Consider the following 26615-nt stretch of genomic DNA (forward strand, 5'->3'; position numbering starts at 1 on the left):
TGATGAATATTAATCAGTATAATCCTGTAGTACTTTTACAATTCATACACACAATAAATAAAATAAAAATGTATATATATATATAAATAAATATGCCGATAGAGAATACTTCCTGCGACCACTGACCTATAAGCAATAAACACAAGCTGATGGGAGTGTTATTATAGGTCCTTTATGACCAAATACCTGCAAATAGTTGGAGCATGAAATAAACTGCAACTGCCCCAACGATGGCGCCAGAACTTGAATATTAGCACCATGTTTGAATCATAAGTCGCAGGCATGTTCAGCACGATCATCGGGACTCATCGTCTGGGGATCACGACTGTAAAATATTGTGCCAATCCTTAAAAGCCAATCGAGAGATATTTCCCCAGAATAAGTGAACACTCTGACCAGCAGGTGGCGCCAGAGGTAAAAGTCAGTGGGTCGTCCAAGTCAGCAGGAAACATCCTCTGGGGACCATGAACGTTTAGCCATCCATTTGATAGTGGTTGAGATATTTCAGTCTCGACTAAAGTGGTGGCTTAGAATTATTAAAGTACTTAGAATAAAAACATGAGATGAATTACCTACATCGCCGATGTGGTTTGTCCTCCGTGTATCGTTTGTTGCACCTTCGTACCGAGGACACCGTTTGTGAGGGTGACTCAGCATCCCATAACCGTGCAGCCAAATTCACACGAAAGCTAAAGTTGGTGGAGCGTCACTTTGGTTAAAGACTCCTGAAAAGGAAAGAAGCACCGAGGGCTCCACGCGCTGCAAGAAGGGGAAACACAAGGCTGGCGCTGCAGTAGATGTACCGCCATGTTTGGTACGGCACAATGTCCAGGATGTCACATGAGGAATGGCTCCGCAGGAGGCCTCAACTGATGGTGGACTTTGCACCTCTCGGACCGTTTCTGTGGTTTTAATGCCACGTTGTTGTTGTTGTTGTTGTTGTTGATGTTTTGGGACTCTACACTCCAACAAGTACCACAGCTGACTCCAGGCCTGCAGCTAAGGGAGACTTCCATTGTGGACCGATCTGTAAATGATGGTCTATAAAACGTTCATCGGTGCCTCCCGAAGCCCATGATGACATCAACTCTATTCTGTTGCCCACAAACTGAAAGATATTCAGTAAATATGGTACATTGAATGGTTGTCAACCGGTTGATTCATTGTCGCTGCGCAGGTTTCCATATCATGCAATAACTAACATCCCAAAGTTGGACTATCACATGCTAAAACAAGTTCTATGAGCACGAACATACTCCTGCACACAAGAACAGAAAACAGACGCCGTGGATGACTTTTACAAACTCTGTATTTGAAAAGAAAAGAAGTTAAATTTGCAAAGTGAAGTCTATGTTTTTGACAACACTAGTGAAATGTACAAAAACCAGATGGTGGGAGGAACAGTCGACAAAACATGGCACAACTGCAACAAAAATCCGCTTTTTATTTGTCACGTTTCAAAGCGCATGCCGGTTGGTCGATGTGATCACAACCAGACGCACGGCCGCAAAGCAAGGCACTAAACCCTGAACGGCCATCAATAAAGAGATCAACGGGCAGCGTTGGGAAGCTCTGGTAAACAGAGAAGAGCGCCGCCTGGAGGCCGACCCCGGAAACATCCTCCTCGATCTGAAGCGTCAAACGTTTCAGCCCACAAAAAAGAAAAGGGTTCCCTGAACACCACATGAGGTGTGCGTCACAAGCGCTCCTCCAGCTCCAACAGTCGGAAGTAGTGATTGTAAATGTTAAGGCAGGAAGTCACGAGCGGGCACAACCTCCACACGGCCCAATAAAATGTAGTCCACGTTGATAATTAAAGGAAAACTGATCTGATGTGGGATGAGGAATAACAACAACAACAACAACAACAACAACAAAGAAGTCTGTATGACCAGAGTGGGAGTTCACACTTGGACAAGAGACACACACAAACACTAGGAAACACACTAAAGGAACCAGTATTTGGGCCACTGAGCAAAATAAATAATCTGGGATTTTCTTTAGAGAATTAAGGCTACATTTGTTGCAGTATTTGGAGAACAAAGTCACAGGCCCAAGATTACAGCTTACTAGGTGTGCAAGAAGAGTTTGGATACACGACAGAATCACTAGATTATGTTTTGTGATACTGCATCGATTCTCAAAAACACTTTCTAATTCATATTTATTATTACGGCTGTGATGAATGCAAACGTCTCGACACCAGAAGGAGAAGGAAAGGCTTCAGGGTCCATGACGGGAATGTTTAACAAGGAGAAGCTACAACATGTCATCCAATTGACCTGCTTCACTTTATTCTATGACGACATTTTACTCCTATTCAGTTTGTGGGGGTTTCGGTTATGTTATTTTTGGAGGGAACTAGTTATATTTCCCTCGAAAAATAACACGACCGTTTGTTCTATTTTCTAAAGATACATCAGGAAACGCACCAGCATGCATTTAGCAGGTCCTCAGCTTCACTATAAAGTCTATTTGTTGTCAGTCCCCAAAGGATGTTTAAAGATTATTCAAAACATAGTGACTGATGAATGATTGTCATTCAGCGGAGCCATTGGATGACAACATGAAACCCACAACACGTTTCGTAATCCGTGAGTCAGTATCGGTTTGTGTGAAAACACACACACACACACACACACACACACACACACACACACACACAAGATACACAATGTTAGAAACTAAATCCTTCCTGCTTCAAAAAGCCTTCATCCTCTTCTCCTGTGCCTTTTCTGGATTAGGAAACAAATTAAAAATCGAAGGTTATTTCTCCCATCCACTAAACGATAAGGTTGAACCATTTATTTCTTCTTTTTAGGCCAAAACTAACGTGTAAATATTAGATTTGGTGTCCGAATGATTATTTTTGGAAATCCTCGATAAAACAGAGCCTTTTTTTCACTGCCTCCCTCCTGCAGGCTCGACACAAAGTGACCGAAGACGCCATCTTAAAGTGGGAGTGTTCATCTTCAAGGAGCACGAGATCAGCAGGAGGCATTCAGGGTCGAGAAAAGTCAGAGTAAAGAAAGAAGCAGCCTCGACCTCGAGAGGGGGATGTTCTGCGGGCCGCGTTCATGTCGCATTAGCTCGAGAACGTTGAACCCCAGCGGAGCTGCATCTCTAGTGGCGTCTCCTGTGAAACTCACCGCGACAGACGCCTCCTTCAGGGCACAAGTGGGGCGATAATAGAGCGGTCTGTGGTGTCATTCAGGCTGCCGAGGCCGGATGACACCACAGGGGAATTGAAAGTAAATATTCATTTGCAGTGACTGATTTGAATGTCCTGATGTGGGAAAAAAAAAAACACAACATCATGTCACAACAGGGTGATTTACTCCAACATGAAAGCCGTGTTCAGCACATTCTGAGACAAAGGAACAGAATCCTCTTATAGACCTCTGGTTCCCCCGTCTTGAAGTCGATGGGTTTTGTGGTTTAAGGTCTGTGGTTAACACAAGATTAGATGAGAACATTGTGTTCTGCAAATCTAAAATACATCAGTAGATGCCCTTCCTGTGCATTTTTAAGCTTTAGCGCGCCTTGAGAAAGGCGGTTGATGAAAGTGGAGGAGATTATCTTGCTGAACAAAAGTATCATGAACATTTGTTTGCCACAGATCTTATTCTCTGCAATAATCCAGAGGAACAAATCCCATTGGCTTTTTGTCTGGGGAACCAGTGCAACGCCAACTTCCTGGTTGGACCACACAAACACATCACGCTGCAGCACTCCTGTTGCACCCGTTCGTGAAATCAATTGAGGCCGGGTGCAAAGTATTTTTGGTGGGTAAATTCATAAAGTGACAGGACTGTCATGTGTGTGTCATCAGGGGTGTCCAGAATGGATCTTCCTGCAGACGCCAACACAAAAACAATAAGCACACCTGATCCGCTACACTCCTTTCCATGTGTGTCCGTGAGGTGGATTCAGGATGCAATAACGAGGAAAATCAAACACGGAGGCGACGCAACAGGAGAACGGTTTGTTGAAGGGGAGCGATGGCGTTACGAGGAATCACCGCGAAACACGGAATAAAAAACACACTAACGACTCGCCGATTGCCTAAAAAGCAGCTCAGGTTCATTTTCTACCCAAGAAGAACCGTTTAGTTTTGTGCTGATAAGCCTACTCTTCGAAAAACACTACGGTAAAAATAAAAAGGATTTTGTTGTCCATTCAGTTCAAAGTGGGAACATTGTTGTGTTGGTGTAAACCTTCTTCCTGCTCGAGTGACTCACTCCGACTCATTGAGTCACATCTGGTCTACAAAACGACCCGATGGAATATCAAGTGTCCATCATCTGCGTGCTGGAATCAACCGGCAGTGCAGCCTCTTAGCGCTCGGGACAGTGCTTCAAAAATCACCACATCTGTCTAAAATAAACCAGGAAACAAATCATATCAACAACAACAAAACATTCATAAACTTGAGATAGCAAAACATCAAAACTGATATCTCTCTCTATGTTCATTGTACTTACACATCAAAATAAGGAGCAAATAAGAGGAAAATGCATCTGTAAAAAAAAACACAACTCCAGTGTTTACCTTTTCGACTTAGTGTATGTTTGCGTGTTTTCAACAGGAAGCTAGAATTTATAGGGCTACAAAATAAAAGTCTGTGTGACTCATTACTGAGTCAAAAGTGTTTCTCCCTCAGTAGTCGGTTCTGGGTGTGACGAGGGTAGTGTCCGAGTCCGGGATCCGTCCGCGGAGTAAGTCTTTGTAGTGAGAGGCATTCGGACTTCCAGAGCGTCAAAACAGTGAGATTAAAAATGACGATCCGACCGGTTTCTAAAAATATCCGCTAACGGGCTCACAGCTCCTCCAAAGCATCCAATTGGTGTGCAAAACCCCAACTTCACACTTATAATCCAGGTATGGTCCAAATGGAAAAATAGCCACAATCTTTCCAGGTCTTCAATTAAAACCAAAATGTTTGAGTGAAAATGGGCTTAAATCACTCGACGGGCACGTTGTGGCTCCTCTGCTCTCACACCATGTGTGAGCCGTTAAAACACTGTCATTAACAGTGCTGCCAACTATGTTTATACACTTACATGTTCACACTCACGCACGCACACTCACTCACTCACTCACTCACGCACGCACGCACGCACACACACACACACACGCAAGCACACCGCCTTATTGCCTCATATTTAGGGAAGACACTTCCCACAGTTCAGTGATTCACATAAGAGAGAGAGAATACTCCTGCACACCCAGCTTGCACTCTGCAGCTCGTTCCGAGAGCTCCGCCCCTGAAGCGCAGACCTCTCTACTGCTGTGACCTCTGACCTCTGCGGTCCACCTCTATCCGTGTGCAGGAGTATTCTGTTCCATCACGCGCTGCCCCCTCCGCGGTCCGGAGGGCTCGTTGTGGCGCGTCTCATCTCATCCGGTTCTGCCTCATCAGGGGGACGATGCAGGACGGCGGACCCGCCTTCGTCAGGAAGGGGTGCTTGAGAAGCTCGCTGGCCGAGGCCCTCTGAGCCGGGTCTCGCACCAACATCCTATCCAGGAAGCCCTTGAGCAGAGGGGAGACCTGGGAGAGCAGAGGAAAACATCCAGGTGTTGATAACAAGCATGCGCTTTCCAGCTGTGGAACCTAGAAATGTGTATTTTTATCAGTTCTAGTTTACCGTCAGATTGAAATCATTTTGATTAAAACATGTGTTTAAACATGGATTTCAATAAGAAATAGAATCGGTTATTTTAGTAACATTTAAGAAATCCGGCTATTGCTGAACGCTAACAATAAATAAATAAACACAGGTGTTTAAACCAACACCAGAGATTTGTCTTTTTGTTGTTTTTTTCCCTGTTTGTTTTGCGCTCCTCCTGCAAACTGCATTTCAACACATACACAGACACAACCTCCACTTTGCTTCAAAGGGTCCTCTGTCCTCGTCTCAGCCAAACACCTTTCCTTGGCCACTTTCATAGCGCATTTACAAATTGAATCTGAAAGCAGTAGTCAGGTAGTCGTGCTGGGATCTGTGCCAGGGCTGAGATAATCTCTGTAATCGTTGCTCAAAGAAGCCCATAAAAAGGATGTTTATAAAAAGGTTACATATTACGCAACGCTCCCTTAATGGATGTGCCACTTCTAAAGTGCTGCAATAAAAGAAAATGACACAGGTTATAATCAACCCTGCAGGTTGGCTCTTAGAAGCAAAGAAGTCATGTTATAAAAAAAGAAGATATGTTTCTGTGGATTTGATTTTGCTGCTTTAGCTCAAATTGGCGACGGTATAATTACATCCCTGACATTTGTTAATGGTGCTGCACATAAACTGCGCTGGCAAACTCGAGCTGTCCGTCTTTGTACCTTGTGCAGGTTCTTCAGTTTGGGGGGCAGGTTGTCTCGGATCATTTTCATGGCTTTGAGCGGCGGCTCGTTGAAGTATGGCGGCTCCCCGTCCACCATCTCTATGACCATGATACCCAGAGACCAGATGTCCACCTGGATTTACAACGAGCAGAAGAGATGTGATGTTTAGATGTTGGCAGAACAAAGAGCAGTACAATGCTGAGGGGAGTGGGAGCAGTACCTCCGGTCCATAAGGCAGCCTGGATATGAGCTCTGGTGCCATCCAGTAGGGGGTTCCCACCAGAGACTTCCTTCTTTGCACTTCCTTAGACACCTGGGCACAGAACCCAAAGTCTGACAGCTTCACCTGGAGACCGAGAGAGCCAGACCAACGGATGGAAGGAGGACGAGATGGAGAAAGGGGAAACGAAACGAACGTCACCATCGTTTTTCACACAAAACACGCTGACAGAGTTTTTAACATCCCGTTTGTGTATGTGAGGTTGGAGAACTACAATAGTTATCTGCATCCACTTTATGTATACATTTTAATGCTTTCAAAAACTGTACTGTAAGTCAGCCCCCCCCCCCTCAAAGAAATGAAACAAACCAGCTACGAGAACCGCTGCACACGTGTACGAACTACTGACAGATGAGACGCTGCAATAGGACGGCGAGCGATGAGGGAGTGAGCTTCATAGACAACGCCAAAGGCTTTAAGAGCAATCTCAACTCTACACATTACAGAATGGAGATCCAATGTCTTAACACTATTTCACTACTCACACACTTAATCACACAGCTGCATTCAGATACACCAAACACACCCTGCTGACGAGAAGCACTTCCCCTGGCAGTCCAAACCGCAAGCAGCGACTCAAACCCAACCCAGGAGGAAGCCCCCCATTGTATATTTGTGACGCCCCCAGTGTGTGAAGGGCCTTCCTGAGATCATGTTCTCATAGTCTATCATATCATAGAGTAAACTCATTAGCAGGAGTATGAGCGACATGAAGACGACCCTGCAGGTGATTTTTTTTTACCTTTCTCAGAGCACAACAATGCTACAGTGACCCTTCAGTGTCACTGTAGCGGGCCGCACATGCTGCTGCAGGCCACCGCTCATAGAGACGTCAAACCAAAGGCGTTGGCTCATCTTATCATCAAGAGGGACTTGGACATACAGGGTATGTCGGTGCAAGTGACGCAGCAAAAAAGAAATGAAACTACACTAGGCCCGAAGATGAACTTGTTAATACGAAAACAAGGAAATGAGCAGACTACGTGTAGGTCAATTAAGCCTACACTTTATTGTGAAGAGAAAGTGGACAAAACTCTGCCTGCGATTAGTGAACAAGCACAGAGAAATGGTTGCGACCGCACAGCAGTAACCTTAACAGATGTGAAAGCTAAGCTTGGATCTCCATCTGGGGATTGACTGAAGCGGTCAGTGGTCCGCTGTGGACAAAAGTACAGAGTTGTCCCCTTAAATTCCCTGAATCGTTTACACAATAGGATATTACCAATGTAACATCCTATAATATCAATGTAACATCCTATATTACCAATGTAACATCCTATATTACCAATGTAACATCCTATAATATCAATGTAACATCCTATTGCTCGAGGCGTTCAGCTGAAGGTTTTAATCGGCCTTGTTGAAATGGTCAAATGTGGTTGAAACTTCCACTCAGCTGAACCAAACATCTGTGCGGATTCAGCAACATCTGACACAGAGTCGCTGTCTTCTGTGTCCACGACCAGAGTGTGTGCGTGTGCGTGTGTGTGCGTGTGTGTCCCCCGACTGCCACACACTAAAAATGTCATGTTCCTCTTTTGCCTTGGTCTCACTGCAACTGTGGTTTCATTTTCTGCAGGAATTTGCTTGTCAACAAGCAGGAAGTGATTCGGTCACCGCCTTCTTTCTACAGTAGCGGTAACCGACAGGCACTCGGTTCCTTTTTACAAACCTTTATTCTTGTAACACCGGGTGACTCCTCTGATAACAAACTGCTCGTCCTAGGACTAGTCAAGATGTCTGCAGAGAGACGGCGTCACATGCTGGTAAAGGGCTGCATCAGACAGTGTTGTGGTTCGACATGTTAAAGCAGCTGCACGATTGCTTCCAATTGGAAAAGCCCATTTCTGTGAAACCACGTACCGAGCGCTCGTCAGCTCACAGACTTATTTTCTCATTTTAAAGAGGGAGCTTTTTGACAGCTTTATTGAGTCTTTAAAGGCCTTTCTCTTGCTTAAAAAGAACTACAGATGGAGATGTTGCTTCGATGTCCTTTTGAAACAAGAATGACCACTAATAGTTGCAGTTCGCATCATTTTATCCTATTAGTAATTTGTGTGAAGTTAAACGTATAAACGTGTTTTGCCGCAGAGGCACACATTTAAAAAAGAAGAAGAAGAAGAAAGCAGTGTCAAGCTGGTGGTACATACGCGGCCATCGTGAGTGAGGAGGATGGAGTCACTCTTGATGTCCCTGTGGATCACGCCCTGCGTGTGCAGGACGGACAGAGCCTTCAGGACGGACAGACACACCGTGGCGATCTGCTCCTCGTTCATCCTGCGGAAGGAGGGAGACACCGGAGGGCTTTAGACGCTTTTTAGTGCCGCCTTTGTTTCTGGTTCACTCTACGGCAACGTGGCATCAGTTCTGACACCCTATTGATGATGGGCTGCACCCAGACCACAGCAGTGTGTCAATGTTTCACAAAGAGGTAGTCGTCCCACAATGTTGCAACAATCTAGATAATAATCCTAATAATTATTTTGTAACGGAAATAATTGAAACACACAGGTTGTTGTGGTCAGTGGTGGCATGCAAATAAGTACATTTACTCAAGTACTGCACCATTTCTAGGCACTTGTACTTAACATGAGTATTTTTTTTTTTTTTAATGGTACTTTATACTTCTACTTCACCTTTTAGTCCATTACATTTATTTGACAACTTAAGATACTAGTTACTTTGCAGACTCAGATTATCAATACAAAATATAAATCCACTAATAAATGTTGATGTGTTATTAGAGATTAAGCTAACCAGCAGTACATACAGTCATCACAATTAGCTCCACCTTTACCATCTGCAATATTAAAGTGAAGACACTTATGCACCACTAATTGTAATCCGGTAACAAAATATATACATCATTCTGCATAATGAGTAGCTTTTTTGTACTTAGGTAGTTAAAGTATATTTGAATACTAATAATTATGTACTTTTACTTCTACTTGTTGAGTATTTCTATATTATGGTATTACTACTTTTACTTCGTACAGTCTCTGAATACTTCTTCCACAAATGATGGCGATATCTCTGAACACACTAGGCAACACTGCCCCCTCATGGCGAGGAGAGTTTTTGTGGGTTTGGGATTTATTGAGTGACATTTAAAGCAGGATACAGAGTAATGGAGAGAATACAAATAAAGAAAATGTAGCACAAAATATATATATATACACAAAACGCTTCCCACCTGGTGTGCGTCACAATGTCGGTGAGCGCTCCCCCCTCCAGGAACTCCATGACGACCCAGAGCTCGTCTCCCACCAAGTAGCTGTTGTACATCTCCACCACGTTCTCATGGTGATAGTCCCGCATGATCACCACCTACAGTTACCATGGAAACAGAAAGACATGCAGGCACATTTACATTGGACCCAAAAGAGTGGCAGTGCTGGTAGAGAGTCTGTTGGTCGTATGTCTGTCGGGTCAATTCTGTAATCGATTAACCAGCCTCGGAAACACTGGCGCCTGATGACTCAGTCGATTGGCAATTAGCGAGTCATGTCAGTGAAACGGAGCCGTGTGCTCGACTACGGCATGAATGCATTTCTACTGACAACTCAAACTCGTTCTACGAGAGGTGTTTAATTGTAATTCATTGGTTGTTGTGTCAATAAAGTGTGTAATGTACTTTTAAACTTGTAAATGTTAAAAAATCAACTATTTATATACACAAGAGAAAGGCGGCAGTTATTTTATTGTGGCTTAAATGTACCAGCTCGAGAAAAAACTGCCGATAATGTATATTTTGTAGTTTTCTGAATTGATGTTTTAACATTGGTCATAAGTAGTGATGGTGCTGAACTGCATTGTATTGAGGTGTTTGTTGACTTATCAGAATATATACTGACAAGACCTTGATATATTTTACGTTATGACTTATCGTACGATATTCTGACATGAACTTGATCATTTTTCCTGACCTGAATATTGCCTGTTTCTCATGCGTCTTTTACATTGTAGCACTACATCCAAATAAACAGACATATTTTGGGGGGTGCGGGGGGTTTAAACCCAATGAGAGAGAAAAGAGAACCTGAGAGTACATTTTATTGAGATGTAAAAAAGGTGTTCTTGCATTATTATGCTATTATATCATCATTACATCAGTGGCATAACATGCTCTTAAAATGACATCTCTGGGGCAATATATGGTCCAATAAAGAGTACCGATAGTTATCTTGACCGGTCATTTATGTAAATAGGGAAGAAAAAAATATTGTGAAACACATCTCAATATAATGTAGTCCAGAACAACTATGACCTCAAGCATTGATATTGGTACTGGGTTATTTACCCTAAAACAAAGAAGGTATATAGTACCAATACCCAGCCTAATCACAGCATTGACTACCCTTACCTCATTGAAGAGGAGTTCTCTGCGTTGTTGCTTCCTCAGGTCCATCTTCTTCACGGCGACCAGTTTCCCCGTGGTCTTCACTGTGGCGATACACACGATCCCCGTCGACCCCTCCCCTATCTTAATGTAGTGGTCCAGGTAGGTCCGTGGATCGCCGGGATCCACCACCATCTGTAGTGCCGCTCTGAACTGCTCGTGGGAAACCCTCTGGGGCTCCTTCTGCGGCGAGCGGCCCTGGGGCGGAGCACCCGACGCCGGGGGCCCAGAGGGCGCGGGGGGGCGCGGGGCCGGAACGTTGGGGTGCTGGGTGTGAGGGTGTTGGGTGGCCTCAGGGGTCAGGCTGGGGTGGGAAGTGTGATGAGGGTGCGGGTGGCTTACAGGGGGCTTTGAGCTGGAGGAGCCTCGTGTGGAGCCGCTGGAGGGGCCGTTTTTAGGGGAAGAGTCCTGGTGTCGAACCGGCTGGAAGAAAGAAAACGTCATCACAAACACAACATATAATTAATATAAAATAAACTAACTTTTCCCAACTTGACGCTGCAACAAGTTCTATATTGATAACTTGCATCATTGAAAATATTGATTATAATATGGATTTCATCCTCTATTACACAATATGTAATTTAACAATGTTTTGTCCATTGGGACATGGCAAATCAAAATATTTCATCACATTAATGTAAAAATGATATGCCATAAAACATAGATGCACACAATGACCTTTCATTGTCTATTATAGAGAGATATTACAGCAGTTTAAATGGAGTCGGGACATTTCTTCCTTTATTCTGCATGGAAAATACAGAAATCTCAGCCTGGACCATAAAAAGTGTATTTTACTCTGAATTGTCTGAATAGTTAACATTTTCTTTTAATTACATCATTCTGTAAAGCACGTTGGCACCAAGTTGGTCTGTTTGAAAATAATAAAAACTCCCTGAACTTGACATTATTACATAAGCTCCACCAACAGCTTTCAGTGGACAGAATTGGTTCATTCTGACCTGGAGAACAAAGAGCAACATGATAAGATCTACCATCCATCAGCCTGCGGCTCAATTTGCACCTGTCTGCCTTTATTTTTCGGTCAATATCTTCTGTTTTTTGTCCTTCTGCCTATCTTGGCAAACAGCCTGTCTCTCTGTTCATGCTGCCGTCCCCACCTGTCCTGTGGGGCTGCGTCCGCCCTCGCTGTCCGCCCTCGGGTAGGTGTTAAACGGCCGCGTGGTCTGTTGGGCAGTCTTCATCACGCCCTCCGTCACTGGAAGGTTAGGGGTGCAGATGTTGGGCCCGGAGAGAGGCCTCTTGTCCCTGGGAGACTGAGGGCTGCTGTCCCGCACCATGTAGCTGGACTTTGGCCTGAGTTCACTGGGTTGATCCCTGTGAGCCACCTGCTCCTGAAGAGAGGAAGTGTTTGCATGAGACATGGAGGGTATTGGGATGTGTGAAATAAATAAACAACTAGAGGGTGCTCAAATCTCTCATTTACTGCAAGGACACATCAGTGAGGGAAATAAGTTAAGAGTTAAGAGTGGTGTGGAAGATAATGACTGCAAGAAAGAGAGCCAGACGAGTCCTTTGAACAGCAAATCAGTAATCTCCCTACCTGACCCCGGTCCCGATGCTCTCGGTCTCTATGAGGTGGAGGAGGAGGGCCGGAGCCAGGCCTGTCCCTGTGGGTGCGGCTGGGCTCTTGGCCCCGGGGCTGCTGCTGGGGGCGACACTGGACTCCCTCATCCCAATGAGGACGGAGCACACGGGGACCCTGGCGGTGGTCACCTCCACTCTGGTGGTGCTCCGGTCTGGGTTGGTCTCTTGAGTAGCAGAGCGATGCAAAGGTCAGTGCAGATACTTTGCTCGTAGGACAGGACCTCTGCGGTTGAACTACCTACCTGTCTGCGTGTGAGTAGTGTCGGGAGTGAGGGTCACCGTTCTCCTGCCCTCCTCCTCCTCCTGAAGAGCTAGAGCCCTTGCGAGGCTGGATTGGGGGGCTGCCCCGTCGCAGGGAGTTGGAGCGAGTCACGGACATGGTGTCAAACTCATCCAGCAGCCAGGTCAGAGAGCCGTCCACGCCAAGCTTGCTGCCACGTACAATTGTCTGGAGTGAAGAAAGTGAATAGTCAACCAGATGAGGATTTTATTGATACCAATGCCAGTATCAAATCCACTCTTCATCAGTTCCCTCAACGATTCCTGATCTAAAAAAGTAGGTCTACACAGTTTTTCAGCGTCAACTGACTTATTAAAAACTCTTCTTTTGAAGACCAAAGCACTGCAGTGACCATGTGGTGGTAAACATTCAAACAATTTGGATAGCTTCCGTATCCGTTATTGAGTTATAATCACAAACATAATTTGTGACATTATTTTCCTTCGTTAACTAATCCTTTCGGTCATCCCACCTTGCGCGGCTCTACAGTAGTGATGACGGTGGCGTCGATGAAGGGCTTGGGCCTTTTGGCCGTGTCTTCGATGAGCGACTGCCATTGCCGCGGCAGCCCGACGAACTTCTGCTCCTGCTCGTCAAAGTCTGTGTGCACGCGGTGCTCAAAGTTGGATGGAGCGGAGATCTGGATGCGAGACTTCTTCTTTTTGGTGAACATGATGGCGCCTGTGGCAGCTGCAGCCGAGCATCAGACCTGCAGTGAGGAAAGAGGACAGAGAGGGAGGGGTTACAACTTCAGAAAACATTAAAAAGCAAGCTGGATCCAGTTTCAATAAAATGCAATCAGTGATATACTCAGAGTGAAGCCATTTAAACCCCATATTGCACAATCGACTATAAAACATAAGAAAATGCAGTCCTTGTTTGTGTACAGTCCAACAAATGAATTACCACCACCAGTGTCATTGAGCATTTAGCAGCGTACTGGCTTTAAACCAGCTGTGACCTTTAGCTGAAGGTCATTGGCAGCCTCAACAATGGGCTCATTGCTGGACTCCCATTACTAATGACAGGACAAGTGCTCCTGCTCGAGCATTTCCTAACAACAACAACAACACAACAAGCCGAGACACCAGAGCAGGACCCTCAATAGTCGTTTACTCGTCATCACTTGCTGCCCTCTCAGCCCCTGGGAGGGGGGGCAGAGGGGATTCACCAAACTCATGGGAACGATGGCTGTTCAGTCACAAATCAGCAAAAAAAATATAACTTTTAGAGATGCCCCAATCCCGTTTTTTTTGCCCACACTGCAAACTGCCAGTTACGCCCGAACGCATCATAATATTACTCAACTGAGGTCCTATGGACGTAGAGTCCCTGCCATTTCATGTTCAGGACATTTATTTTGGACATGATTCTGAATATGAGCGTGAGGATGCCTCTGAGAACGTTTCTAAACATACTGCCTTGTGACCTTTCTCCTTGGGGAGAACTTTTAATGTTATGGCTGCAAAAGGCATCCATGCTGGGGTGCTATGAATCCCAAACAAAGAAAGGTTAAAAGCTGGATAGATAGATAAAAAAAGAAGAACAATGGATAGTTTTTCTGGTAGGCGTTTGCAGGGATGACCCCTTTAACTCAAGTACCGCTTTATTCATAAAACAAGGAAGTCCTCTAGTATCGATTTGGGACATTTGCCTTTGTTTAATAACAATAAAAGTAAAGTTAGGCTTCTCGAATCATTTGAAAATAGACAGAGAAAAAGAGAAACATGTGGTGAGAGCAAAACATTATTTCCTGACAGCACAAATAAACAACCATCAATCAGTCAACAGATGAGTCACTGCCTCGTATTGTTCTACAGGGAGTCGATAACAGGAACAAGTGCATCGTCAGAGCCATCTAATCAGTAGGAGTCATACAATCTGCTGCCCTTGTGGTTAGCTGGATTAAAAATAATGCAGATGGTGGAGGATTTCTGAGTTTACAAAGTATCCTGTAAAGCACTGCTCACCATGGGTGTAAATAGTCTCCAACTCAACCATGCTGCTTTGTTGTCGGGTATCAAAAGAGACACTCCCAGAAGTCAAACAGAGGCTGGCTGTTACAAGCAGAGCCAGGCCCTGCTGACCAACCAGAGGGGGCAATGGGAGTGCTGGGGCCCTGTTAAATTTAACCACAATCCTCTCTTCTTGTTTTTCTACAAAACACTTCACCGAGAACAAAAAGATGCAGGGATGTGAGGACCAGAGGGTGGAATGGCGAGCTGGGGCGGGTCATGAGTTAGAGGCCATGAGTCATGCTGCTGGGCTCACAGTCTGCCGCGTTAATAAAGCCTTTAACAGCAGGAGTGTTTGAAGTCTGGAAGGACCCGCCCGGGAACACGCTGAGAAAAGTGAGGTTCGCGGCCAACAATGACCGCACCGGTGCGGAGCTTCAACACAGCGCTGTGCGCAAAACAGCCCCCAAAAAGATTAGAAAACTTTGATAATATGGATATTCACGTGCAGAGACGTATTGAATGGCAAGTCAGGTCAGTGGAACAATACAGCTCTTATCTTCAGCATGACGTTTCTATCCGCGCTTAATTATTGGCTTTGCTTATAAAAGACATCCGGTGTTATAAATTTTTAACTGCATAATGAGAATATAGAATCACAATGAATTCCGGGGACTTTTTCAAAGTTAAAAAGCAGCAACATATATGGTGAATAAAGCAAAATCATAGCTTTTTTTTTGTTGCTTTTTTAAAATCACAATAATTAGACCTTTTAATAATAATGAGATATTTCCCAAATGACGTAGTGCCAGTATCTTCAAAGTGGATGTTTAAGTAACTCCAACAAACTACGGACTTTTAGAACCATTAGGGAAAGTATCTCATAACCGGGAGGTTACAACACTGGTGATAAATGCCTCTTTCTATTCATAATGAGTCTGGTGACAAGAGAGAAGAGGCCTACAAATCACGTCTGATGGGCCGCTCAATGCATCCAAACTCTGGCTTACGAGAGGACGAAATTAAATGGTGGCTGAAGAGATCTGGAGCTCTTAGCTTGACCGGTTGCGGGTAAAAAAACTAGATTTTACGACCACAGTTGCAAGCCTAGACATGATAACAAAGTTGAACTGTAACTAAGGCTGTGTAGTAAACAGTGAACAGATTACAGAGCTCTGACCTCAACGCGTTTGATTTGAGAGGGAACTTCATTAGCTCGGTGGCATTTAGATGACTTGTTTGTAGAACAAACAAACAAACAACCGTGTGGGAGGGCTTCACATGACATGCGAGTTTGGGTCTTAAGTCTATGCATGATAAATGCACATAGAAAGGTCAGGCTGTAATACCTAGAGGTCAACTGATAGTGGATTCTTAAACGGCAATAAAATGTTGACATTTTCCAGCAAACAATCTTTGACTATATTACAAACTATAAAAAATGATTTTTTTATTTATAGGTTGTAAAATGTGCTTTCGACTCTTCAAACATGACACAGATGTAATAAAAATGTGCCAGTTAAACAACCTATTGAGCCATGCACACTACTGAAAGTGAAAATGATTTGTGCCTGGAGATTGTGAGATTTTGTTTCTATATAAAATGGTTATCAAAATGCACAAAAAGGTATATAATATTATTATTATATTATATATATAAGATTATTGGTGTTCAGGGGAACAGGTGAGCTGCAGGCATTAAGCCAAGGAGAGTGATTAGGAGCTGCAGCAGGTGTATGGTCACTCCACCCTTGACCGCCCCATATCCCCATCACCTTGAAACAGGAAGTGCTGCGTGAGAACCACGGTGTCAGACAGGTGTCTGCTCTCCCTCACCACTGACTCATTAATATCATAAACATGGACTTAATGAATTACACAGAAACACACAGACTAAAACAACTGGCTCCGACAGCAAAGACACAAACCATGGATCAATCACAGTTTTTACCGCTGACCAAACCACCCCATTGTTTTTCTCAGGGTCGATTACAGTTCTCTGCATGTTCAGTTCCTCACAGAATATCACAACTAAATAAAACAGTGAGGCGATGCGGCGAATGGGACATGGCTTTGGACATATTTTAACCCGAAGATAAGAACAGTAGCAGAGCTGCTGCTCCGCGCCACCCACTCAAACACAGTCAACTAGAAGCTATAAAAAGACCCCTCCTCTCACCGAGCACAACAAGCAACCCCTCCCTGAACACAGCAGCCACTGTAGTTATAGCTTCCCTCTGGGTTGACCCTCCCTCCCACTCAATATCCATCACCATCCCATCACCCCAATCCCCTCGACCTCTCGTTCTGCTCTCCTCCCCCAGTCTTCTTCTGCTCTCCTACCCCCTGTCTTCTTCTGCTCTCCTACCCCCTGTCTTCTTATGCTCTCTCTCCCCCCCGCCCTCACCCCATCACCCCGTCCCCGTATGCCTGGCTGAACAGTGAGAAAGCCTGTCCGATCTGCGGGGCCAGAGCCAGACTGATAAGCCCTGGATGAAGCTGCTGTCCTCTGGCCTGATTCAAGTCCTGCACATGGGTGGTCCACGCTTGAGAGACCACACCTTCAGTCACAACAACACTATTTAGCTGTAATGATACGGTCGGGGGTGAAACGGGTCTGAATTGCAACCGAATTCATAAGAGTGCTGAATTTGCAGGGGGAAGCTTTTTGATTCTATACTTATTAATCCCGAGAGCAATCCTAAACCTACCATAGCACAATGTATAGTGTTAGAAACAGTGGGCAGGGCCTACATCTCAAAAGTACGTTGAACACATTATCACTGCACAAAAAAATAAACCCGACTGGGGGAGGAAAACACTGAATCTGGATGAAATGGTTGATATCAAGATCACAATGAGAATCATCTTTCTAGTTATTGTATTTTAACTGCTGTGAATAAAAAAAGGATCCGACTTGCAGTTCATTTACACTAGTGGAGATATTTGGAGTGCTTACTTAATATGAGCAAAACGTTTGTCCTCGCCAATGTTTTATTTAAGCTTAAGATGTCGACATATCAAATATAATTAGAGCAAATTGACAATTCTTTGCTCGAATCAGGACACAAAACTGAAGATTTTCTGTTTTTATTTTTACAGCACCTGCTCATTACAAATGTTATTTAGCCTATCCTTTCATCAACCCAGTGGTGACCTCACCTCAAGTACATTACCAGTAATCACCCTCTCATCAGGTCCACCCGGTCTTACACTCTGGGAAGAGCAACACAGTGAAAACACCTCTCCAAAGAGCGGGCATCACACTTCCTCCTTCCGCTCTAATGACTTTCTGTCTGCGGCTTCATCGAGCCGCACCGTGCATAACCATCTTCCTAAGAAAACACCAGCAAATCAGCCAATATAAACACACTTCAGGGAGACAAAAATAAATCTTAATGATTCATAAAAGATTTTACTTTCTCCTCCCATCATATAACAAGGAAAACAAACCTGTGTAATTACTTGTTAGCTTGCAGTTGATTCATGAAGAAGACCATCAGTCCTGTGCTTGTTAAGCAAATCATTATTCCATATAAAAACACAATATTTACAAAATAACTAAAAGCTCATGGACTGAATACTGATGCTTAACTTCACTCTTCTGAGCACTTCTTTAAGTTACCACAAGTTGGAAAACGTAATACGTGTCTTTTGTCTAATGCAAAACTCTCATGTCTCTGGAATAACTTGAGTGAGACATCCGCTGACCACATTTCCAGAATTAACCTTCTCGGTTGCCATTGTTGTTGTTGTTGTTCGACATTAGCATGCAAGTGCTGAATCAGGGGTGATAATTAATAGCCTGGTGTGCAGGGTGGTGGAGTTTCATGGAGATGTCAAATGAAAAAGGTTAACAGATTTCCATCGTTTCATCAGAGCACATACATGCTGAAGACAATCTGGTCAAAGCAGAATATCATACACTTATAAAGTATAATCCATAAATGTATGATAGGAGTCCTCACAGTTTGTGTACACAGGAGATATTTCATGTACGGACAGGATTTCGTATCAGGGGACTCTCAACTCGACTAGATTCTTTTCAGTGAATCAAATTGATTTATTGTGAAATTAATGATGGGTTCATGAATTAAAAAAAAAAAAAGGTCACGTGACGTTATTAACAAACTGATTACATCAACTTAAAGACAGAATTTTTTTTTTTAAATAAAACTCGAGACAATTTAGATATCTTCTTGTAGTAAAACACATCCTTGTGTTTTGCACATTACTAAATAAAATGATGGATTAAAAAAAAAATGACTTACTGAATCTGTGTATTTCTCCCTACATCCGAATTATATTCTTCCAACACTCAAAAAGCACCAACCGCAGGCAACCTATACAATACGCAATCATATATAATCATTGATAGTTTCCTTGTCTCAGACTGCTTTATTAAATAACATTAAATGCACGGAACAAACTTCCTGCGGCGGTGAACGCCCCCTTGCCCAAGTGTCACCAACACTAGTGCAAAGAGAGACCGGCCGACAGCTGCCCGGACCCGCACGAACACGAGCAGCCGAGCACCGAGCACCAGGTTTGAATGTAAGAGTCGGGCTCAGAGAGCCAGCAGCTCCCAGCTGTCCAGCTCGTCCTCCGCTCCCCTCCCTCGTGCCTCTCCCCCTGACTCCGGCTTTAAGTGGCCCAGGTGACCCGTCGCTCCGAGCCGAGACGTTACCTGAAGTCGGAACTTGTTTTGACGCGCCGCCGCACCTCGACACAAGGCGGAAAAGTAGCCATTTCCTCTCGCGATAACTCACTTGTAGTCACAGGTCCGGCGACTTACGATCCACCTGATCTCATGCGGGAGACCTCCGGGAAGAAGAAGAAGAAAAACAGCTACAAAGTTGTTTCCGCGAAGAAATCAAACTCCCTCGTCGTTACTTCTTCGGGGAAGAAACCGGACCCGGTGACCGATGACGAAGGTCGGCGTGTACACAAAAATAATAACGCGAGTACGTTTTAACACAGAAAAGCATCGCAGCAAATACAAAGTGTGTCGCATTCCTCTGGTTTCAGCAAAACGCGGCCCAGTATCATGACGTCACCGGGGGGAGGGCCTCATTAGCCACTTCACGTCATAAACAACAGAGAGGAAAGGAACCCACTCTGTTTACTGTAATATAGTGATGGGAGGTAATCAATTACACTGAATACAACAACTGATCCGTCATTTTGATGCTACTTATACATCGCAGGAGGTAAACATTGTACTTTTTACTCCACTACATTTATCTGACATCTGTGGTTGCTTTGTGGATTCAGATTAATAATTTAAAAAATACCAACAAAACAAATGATGCAATATTGTAGATGAATATTAAAGTTAATTGACTTGAAATTCACATGCTACTTTTACCAGCTCCAACATTAAAGTGAGGTACACATTAATGCATCAGTACGTATCAACCGATTGCTACTTTGAGTACATGGTCTTTACCCGTCTTCTACCACTAATTAGGGCCCGAGACCCGACGAAGTCGGTCAAGGACCTATTGTTTTTCGAATGTTTATTATTATTAGGGTCCTCGTGACGACTTCGCCGTAGAGGAACCTATTGTTTTTCTAAGAGTTATTATTATTTTCCTCTCCCTGGAAACCCCATTTTGAGGCCTTTATCATATCCCAAACATTCTTAAATTTCACATGCATATCAGGCCTGGCGAAAAATTTTATAATTTGGAGGTCTCGCATTTGCGTACAAATAATTTACTCTATAGCGTTACTCTTGAGTTGGAAAAGTCCAGCCCTTTTACACCCAATGACCGATTGACTTGAAATTTGGTACACATGTCCACTTGGACCTGCCTCTGGTGACCATAAAATGCACATAATTAGAGCAAGAAAATTATTAATTATCAAAATAGTTGTTGATAGCTTTTTTCATGCTAGTTGATTTGCAATGTATTAGTTGAGTCAAACTGATGCAATATAACTGCCTATTACTACTGCTTCAATAGTAAACACATGATTGGCCCAAATACAAATATTAAGTCAATACTTGCATTGAGCGACGATGAACATCACGTGAGGAAAATAATAAGGGGAGGATGGTGAAAGATTCTTCTCTTGTTGCATCTTCAGTAAATCATTACGGTTAATGAGGACATGATCATTTTACATGACATGACAATACGAGTCACTCTGTGGCACAGCAGGTTCTGACATTAAGGCTCAACTTATTACAATTTATAGCTCCATAAAAGGCAGGCTGCTGTGAAATGCAATGTCTGCCTGCTAATGTAAACAGATCCCTCACCAGCGACATTACAGGACACAGAGCGAGTGAGCCAAGGCTAAATGCCAAAACACATCTTAACCACAACAAACCTTTTGGCGGCGGAGCGCTGTCAAATATTGACTCGGTTTCTTTGTTATGTTGCCAATCAATCACGTTCGCACCGTGGCGTAGTTTTAACGCACATCCAATTGAAATAAAAAGCCCATTCCAGAGGGCTATTTCAAAGAGATTCATGGACACAAGATGTATGAAATTGAAAAAAAAGATTTTATGCCAGTGCCTTCCAAAATAAAACAAAAGTTAGTGTATTAATTTGACCGCACAGCTGTCTCCCACAAGCATATATCATTTAATTGTATGTATATATTTAGCTTCAAATAAGGAAAAGGCCTGTTGACATTCCTTTGAAAGTTAAAATACAGCAGGAACAGGTCCACTCGACACACGAAGCGGCCAATCCCGAGGCCTCGTTCAAACAAAGCACTGCAGTGTTGCAGCCAATGACGGCCGACTTCCAGGAGCAGGTTTAGGAATGTGGAAAGGTCAATGATAAAGAGAGCGTGATATAGATCACACTCTCACACACACACACAGGTTGTGCTCTGAGAGTTTTGCTCAGTTGCGGGTGCAAGCTGAAAATATTTTTTTAATCTACAGCCAGGACAAGCATCCAAAAACACAGACAGTCTGAATATGATCCCAAAATTTGGAGAAATAAAAAGTAACTAAAGCTGTCCGACAAATGTAAATACGCAAGTTAAGTTCAAGTACATCAAAAGTGTACTTGGGCACAGCCTTGAATATGTAAATGTATTGCATTCCACCAGCGGTACTTGTCTACTCTCGCCTTAACTTGTTGGTGCCCCATAAACAACAAACTCGATACTGCACAATGTCAGCGTGGTTAAACCTCAAACATACTGTAAAACACATGATTCAGTGGAGCGCCATCATTACACGGTGATGGCACCCCGTCGAAGAACGGAGACAATGAGGTGATGTGGTTGTGAGGTCAAACATCACACCGATCCCCCCGCCCCCTTCATGAGTGAGGCCCGTCACCACGGTGTCAGCTGGGAGGAGATGTACTGTTTGCGAGGTGGCTCTGCCAAATACAGCATTAGACCGGTCAATGTTATTCAGAGGTACGTTATTGTAATCAGATACTGGTGAAATACACCAACTGTAAACAGATGCGGGAAGTGATTGTGATTCTTCTTCTATTGCTGCGGTGTGCGTGAGCAAGTGGAAGCCATGGACAACATGTATTCAACATTTGGACATGTTTATGCCCAAAAAAAACCATTCTGGCTGCATTCAGTTGTTTCGTCTTGGACTAAACTGTCGAAATCTACCACTTCCTAAAAAAGTATTCTTAATGTGGTTTGATTCATCTTCGAGAAAGTTTAAGATCACTTGAGTAGAGTCTGATTCGATTGAACATACTTGTTTACAGACCAAGCGCTGCAACAACAGTCTTGCCTCGGTCATCCAGAATATTCCAGAGTTAAAAACAAACAAACCAATAACAACAAAAAAAAAGCTTTTGCCCCTCCCACTAAAACATGCATTCATGAGCATTGAAACACCTCCAATACAGTGGAGGTGAACCGGGGCCACCTTCCAGAACGGTCTGTGTGTTTGTGAAACCTTCATATCATTGGGAACGTGCAGGCCCAAGCTTGATCTTTTTCTCCGGGCGAGATGAAAACAACTGCGCATGCAAACACAAGAACAAAACTCCTCCCGCTGTTGCTGTGTGCAAAGTAAAAGAAAAACTAAAAACACCTATGGAAGCAACGATATATTAAATAGTGATTAATCTGACGAGGTAATGGAATTATAAGTAGGTCACCTGCCATGGAATAGTCAGAGACTAAGATGACATGACACTATAGAAGTGTGTTTGGTTGTCAGTGGTGACGTAGAAAAGGTATTTCAGACCCTGTATCTGACAATTATTTTCTTGATTGATCAATTAATCTAAATTAAAAAATGAAATGATTTCAAAAGTCGCAATCAAAAGTATGATGAGACAGAAACAATAGAAGTGTTGAGCAAAAGGTTTCTTGTGAGTTTTCTTTTTCACAATACCTATTCACTCCTTATATGCCGGACACAGCGGCGGCCTGAAAATCAGACTAAGTGGTTGGAACGGATTCTCAGAAGAGGGTTATTGTTATGAATAATGATGGTGTTCATGCACTGTGCTTGCCTGTTACTGAGCACGTAGAGGGCTGTGTTGATGTTGGCTACTGCAGTCATTCCTGAGAGGATTTTCTTTCCTCTAGGGCAATAAGCCTGGCCTGTTCTCCCCGTTACAGGGAAGAAGCAAAATGCTTCTTCAAAATGTCTGTATGACCCACCTCAGGGTTTTTAAATGCGTTTTCAGTCAGCTTAGCTTCATCCTCACTCTCTAGACCCTTTTACACACCATTTTATAGGGTTTTTTATAGATTTACCAAAAAAAAGTATGTATGGCTTGATGAGCTAATGGGTCAAAAAGATAGAAAATTGAGGAAAGTAACTAACCCCCACAATAAAGCACAGAACAAAGAGAAACAAAGATTGACGAATATGATTTTTGATTGTATGCCAATATTATGTAGCGTAGAGAGGAAATGAGTGATGAAGCAATAATCCCCATCTGGACTCAAACCGGAGACGTTGCAGTTAATAGTCGGCGTCTTAGCCCATAAGCCACACTTTTTAATATATTTTTAAATAGTCAAATTAACTGTTGCTGTTCGGGCTCTTACAATCAAATGTTTCGCCGCACATAAACTTTTTAAGTTCTTTTTTGAGAACTAGCCAAAGTCCATTCTGCATTCTGTGACATCACTAAGGTTACCTGCAGTGGACGAGGACGGACAAACAGTAGAAAACTGAGCATTTATGCAGATTGATGTTCTGCTCGTTGGCTACATGTTGTGATAAAGTGTGTCCCTGACGAGTGAGGGTTTTACTGACTTTGATACAAACAGAGTTCTCAGCATCTACTGGAGTGAAATGTAGCCTCACTTTGGATCTTTGTCTTCTCTGCCATGATGAGTCTCACGCTGTACTGAGCGTGCATGTGTGTCAGAGTAAAGCACGACCCCATGCAAAGACAGACGCAGGAGGTTTAAGACGCTGCTTTGGGTATTTAATATCTTAATGTCTTATCGCTTCCCGTTTATATATACATATACACACACATATATATATATATATATATATATATATATATATATACACTATTTTAAGAGTATATATATATATATATATTCTTAAAATTGCATTAACATATTTGTATTGCATTAGACTTTTTACAAATAAAAAAACTTAAATAAAGTTATCATTAAGTCCCCTGGCCCCATAAATAAAATGGAAATAGTTTAAAAAAAATAGCAACATTGTCTGTTTCTGTTTCGTTTCTTACATGATAATTCCTGTAGATTTTAAATCAGGCTCAATTTTCACTGCCCTTCCGTGATAGCGAGCTGAACAGCTTTTTCAATTCCCTCGAATGAGGATATTCACGATTATCCCAATGATGAAAATTCACCACAATAAGTTTATTTAGGGCGTGTTTTTTCACAATTCGGCCACCAACTCCTTTTTTGTGCCGTTTCTAAAAGGATCGTGAAAACCCTAGTTTCCAATGAGCTATAATCTTATCTTACAAATACTTAACTTTCAAAGTGTAACAGATAGTACGCTGATCTACGTTGCCATCTGACCTGTATCCTGGGTGATTTTCTCAGCTGACAGCCAGTTCCTTCCTGACACAGTTATCCTCGCTGAATAACTTACAGAGCATGACGTGGAGATGGGGGATGATTTTGATAAGGGTGCTCACTGCTGAGGTATGGCTGTGAGTATGTGAGAGAGAAAAGTGACCCCTCCATACAGTTCTGGCATCCCAGGAATGTGTTGTGTGCCCAGCACAAATCGCACAACCTTGCTGACTATCTAACTGCATGCACAATCTCTTTTCCTACTCACTCATGCATACATATATGAATAACACAAATACATGTAAGCCAGCTGAGGAGAAAAGGAGGAGGGGGAAACCACATTAAAAGATCAAAAGGAGAAGAGAAAGGACTTGGGCAATAAAAAAAAAGTGGGGTCATGGAGGGGAGAGAGCAAGTTAATCAAATCTCAGACAGACAATATCCTCTTTCCTCCTTCAGTCTGGCCAGAAACACACAGCGGCTTCAGCGGAGAAAATTAAAGTGTACCACATTTGTGACCAGTTAAAGTTACATGTGCATTGTGATACCATTAATCAGAGGTAGAAGATCCTTTACTTAGTAAAAGTACTAATACCACACTATGAAAATAGTCCATTACCAGTAAAAGTCCTACAAGAATTATCAGCAAAGGGTACTAGTGATTGTGCAGTAAGATGGCCTCTTTCAGTGTTTTACTATTATATATCATTTATATTATTAAGATCACTGCTGCATCAATATGCACGCTGCACTCCTTTATATCGTGTTGGTTAGTTTAATCTTGTTAATGTGTGTAGCGTCTCTGGCCGGTGAGAACCACGCATCACAACAAACACACACACTGTAAACTGCTCATGAGTTTATGAAAACAGCCCTTCTTACAGCTTTGTGACCATGCATTGTGTCTTTTTAAATAGTTTACAGTTTCACAGGTCACTTCGAAACCTGAAAAGTAACTTGTGCTGCAGTGCTTAGTGATAGCTGGCAGGCAGATAAGTAAAATGGCCAATGTTACCAGAAACAGCTTTCCCCCTGGGTTTGCCACTAAGCCGTCCATCGAGCCCAGAGAGTCCGAGCATCGACGCGCAGCCCTGCCGTACAATTAGCTCGGTTATGTGTCCACAGCTGCGGCTTTTAATTGTTCAACAACTTTCACAAGTGACTCGTCGCCTTGTAACGTGGCCATACCGTGAAAGCCAACAGCGTTACGCCTCCCGTTCCCAGCGAGGTGCTCCTCAGACCACATCCGCAGGGACCAGACCGAAGGAGGTGTCCCTGCGGTCCCCTCGAAACCCAGACTTGAAAGCAGCTAGCGTTAGCCAACGTTAGCTGCTGGACGGGGAGCGGAGACGTGCCCCAAGCTAGCGCGCAGTGAACTACAACTATGGAATCAAATGTCGTTACTCACCCGAAAACTTGCGGGGGATTGTTTTTTTTCTGCCGCTAACCTTGTGTGGAAATAAACTTCCCTTTATTTCAGAGAGCAGACGCGGGGCTAACTTTGGGCAAACTGAAGTATCACTTTCCCGACGCCATGTTTGGTTGAACAGAAGGGGGGTGGGGGGGGGGTTTGGTCTACATCCGGGAAATTGCGGCAAGGCACCATGGCAACCGAGTCAGCGACTGGTCGCTAAGGAGACGCGTTCTCGTGGAGCGGGGATGACGTTTTGTTCTTCGGGACAAACACCGACCACGTAAAGAAGGATGGGTCGTGACGTCACTCGGGCTGCTTTCTCATTTGGACTTGGTGGCTTTTCTCATGAAGTTGGCATGAAACTAAA

At 43.6% G+C, this 26615-nt stretch overlaps 1 protein-coding gene across 5 annotated transcripts; it reads right to left on the reverse strand.

Annotated features, from left to right (window-relative positions):
* Positions 1-1291: 1291 nt before the first annotated feature.
* On the reverse strand, positions 1292-26383 carry pak4 (p21 protein (Cdc42/Rac)-activated kinase 4). Of its 5 annotated transcripts, XR_004609081.1 has the most exons (12): positions 26243-26383; positions 13383-13619; positions 12873-13078; positions 12587-12794; positions 12144-12377; positions 10984-11442; positions 9814-9947; positions 8771-8897; positions 6561-6686; positions 6338-6472; positions 4552-5551; positions 1292-4377 (listed from the first exon to the last, which is right to left on the reverse strand). XR_004609081.1 is itself a non-coding variant. In XM_034528587.1 (11 exons), the coding sequence occupies exons 2-11, from the start codon at positions 13581-13583 to the stop codon at positions 5396-5398; spliced, it is 1986 nt and encodes a 661-aa protein (XP_034384478.1). In that variant the 5' UTR covers positions 13584-13619; positions 26243-26383; the 3' UTR covers positions 1292-5395. The 5 variants fall into 5 exon arrangements, 4 of the variants coding, with proteins under 4 accessions (XP_034384478.1, XP_034384481.1, XP_034384479.1 ...); XM_034528587.1 differs by having other exon boundaries at positions 1292-5551; XM_034528590.1 differs by lacking the exon at positions 26243-26383 and adding an exon at positions 26023-26194 and having other exon boundaries at positions 1292-5551.
* Between the last annotated feature and the right edge of the window lie 232 nt (positions 26384-26615).

This window comes from Cyclopterus lumpus, chromosome 25 (genome assembly GCF_009769545.1).
Source record: "Cyclopterus lumpus isolate fCycLum1 chromosome 25, fCycLum1.pri, whole genome shotgun sequence".
Taxonomy (NCBI): domain Eukaryota; kingdom Metazoa; phylum Chordata; class Actinopteri; order Perciformes; family Cyclopteridae; genus Cyclopterus; species Cyclopterus lumpus.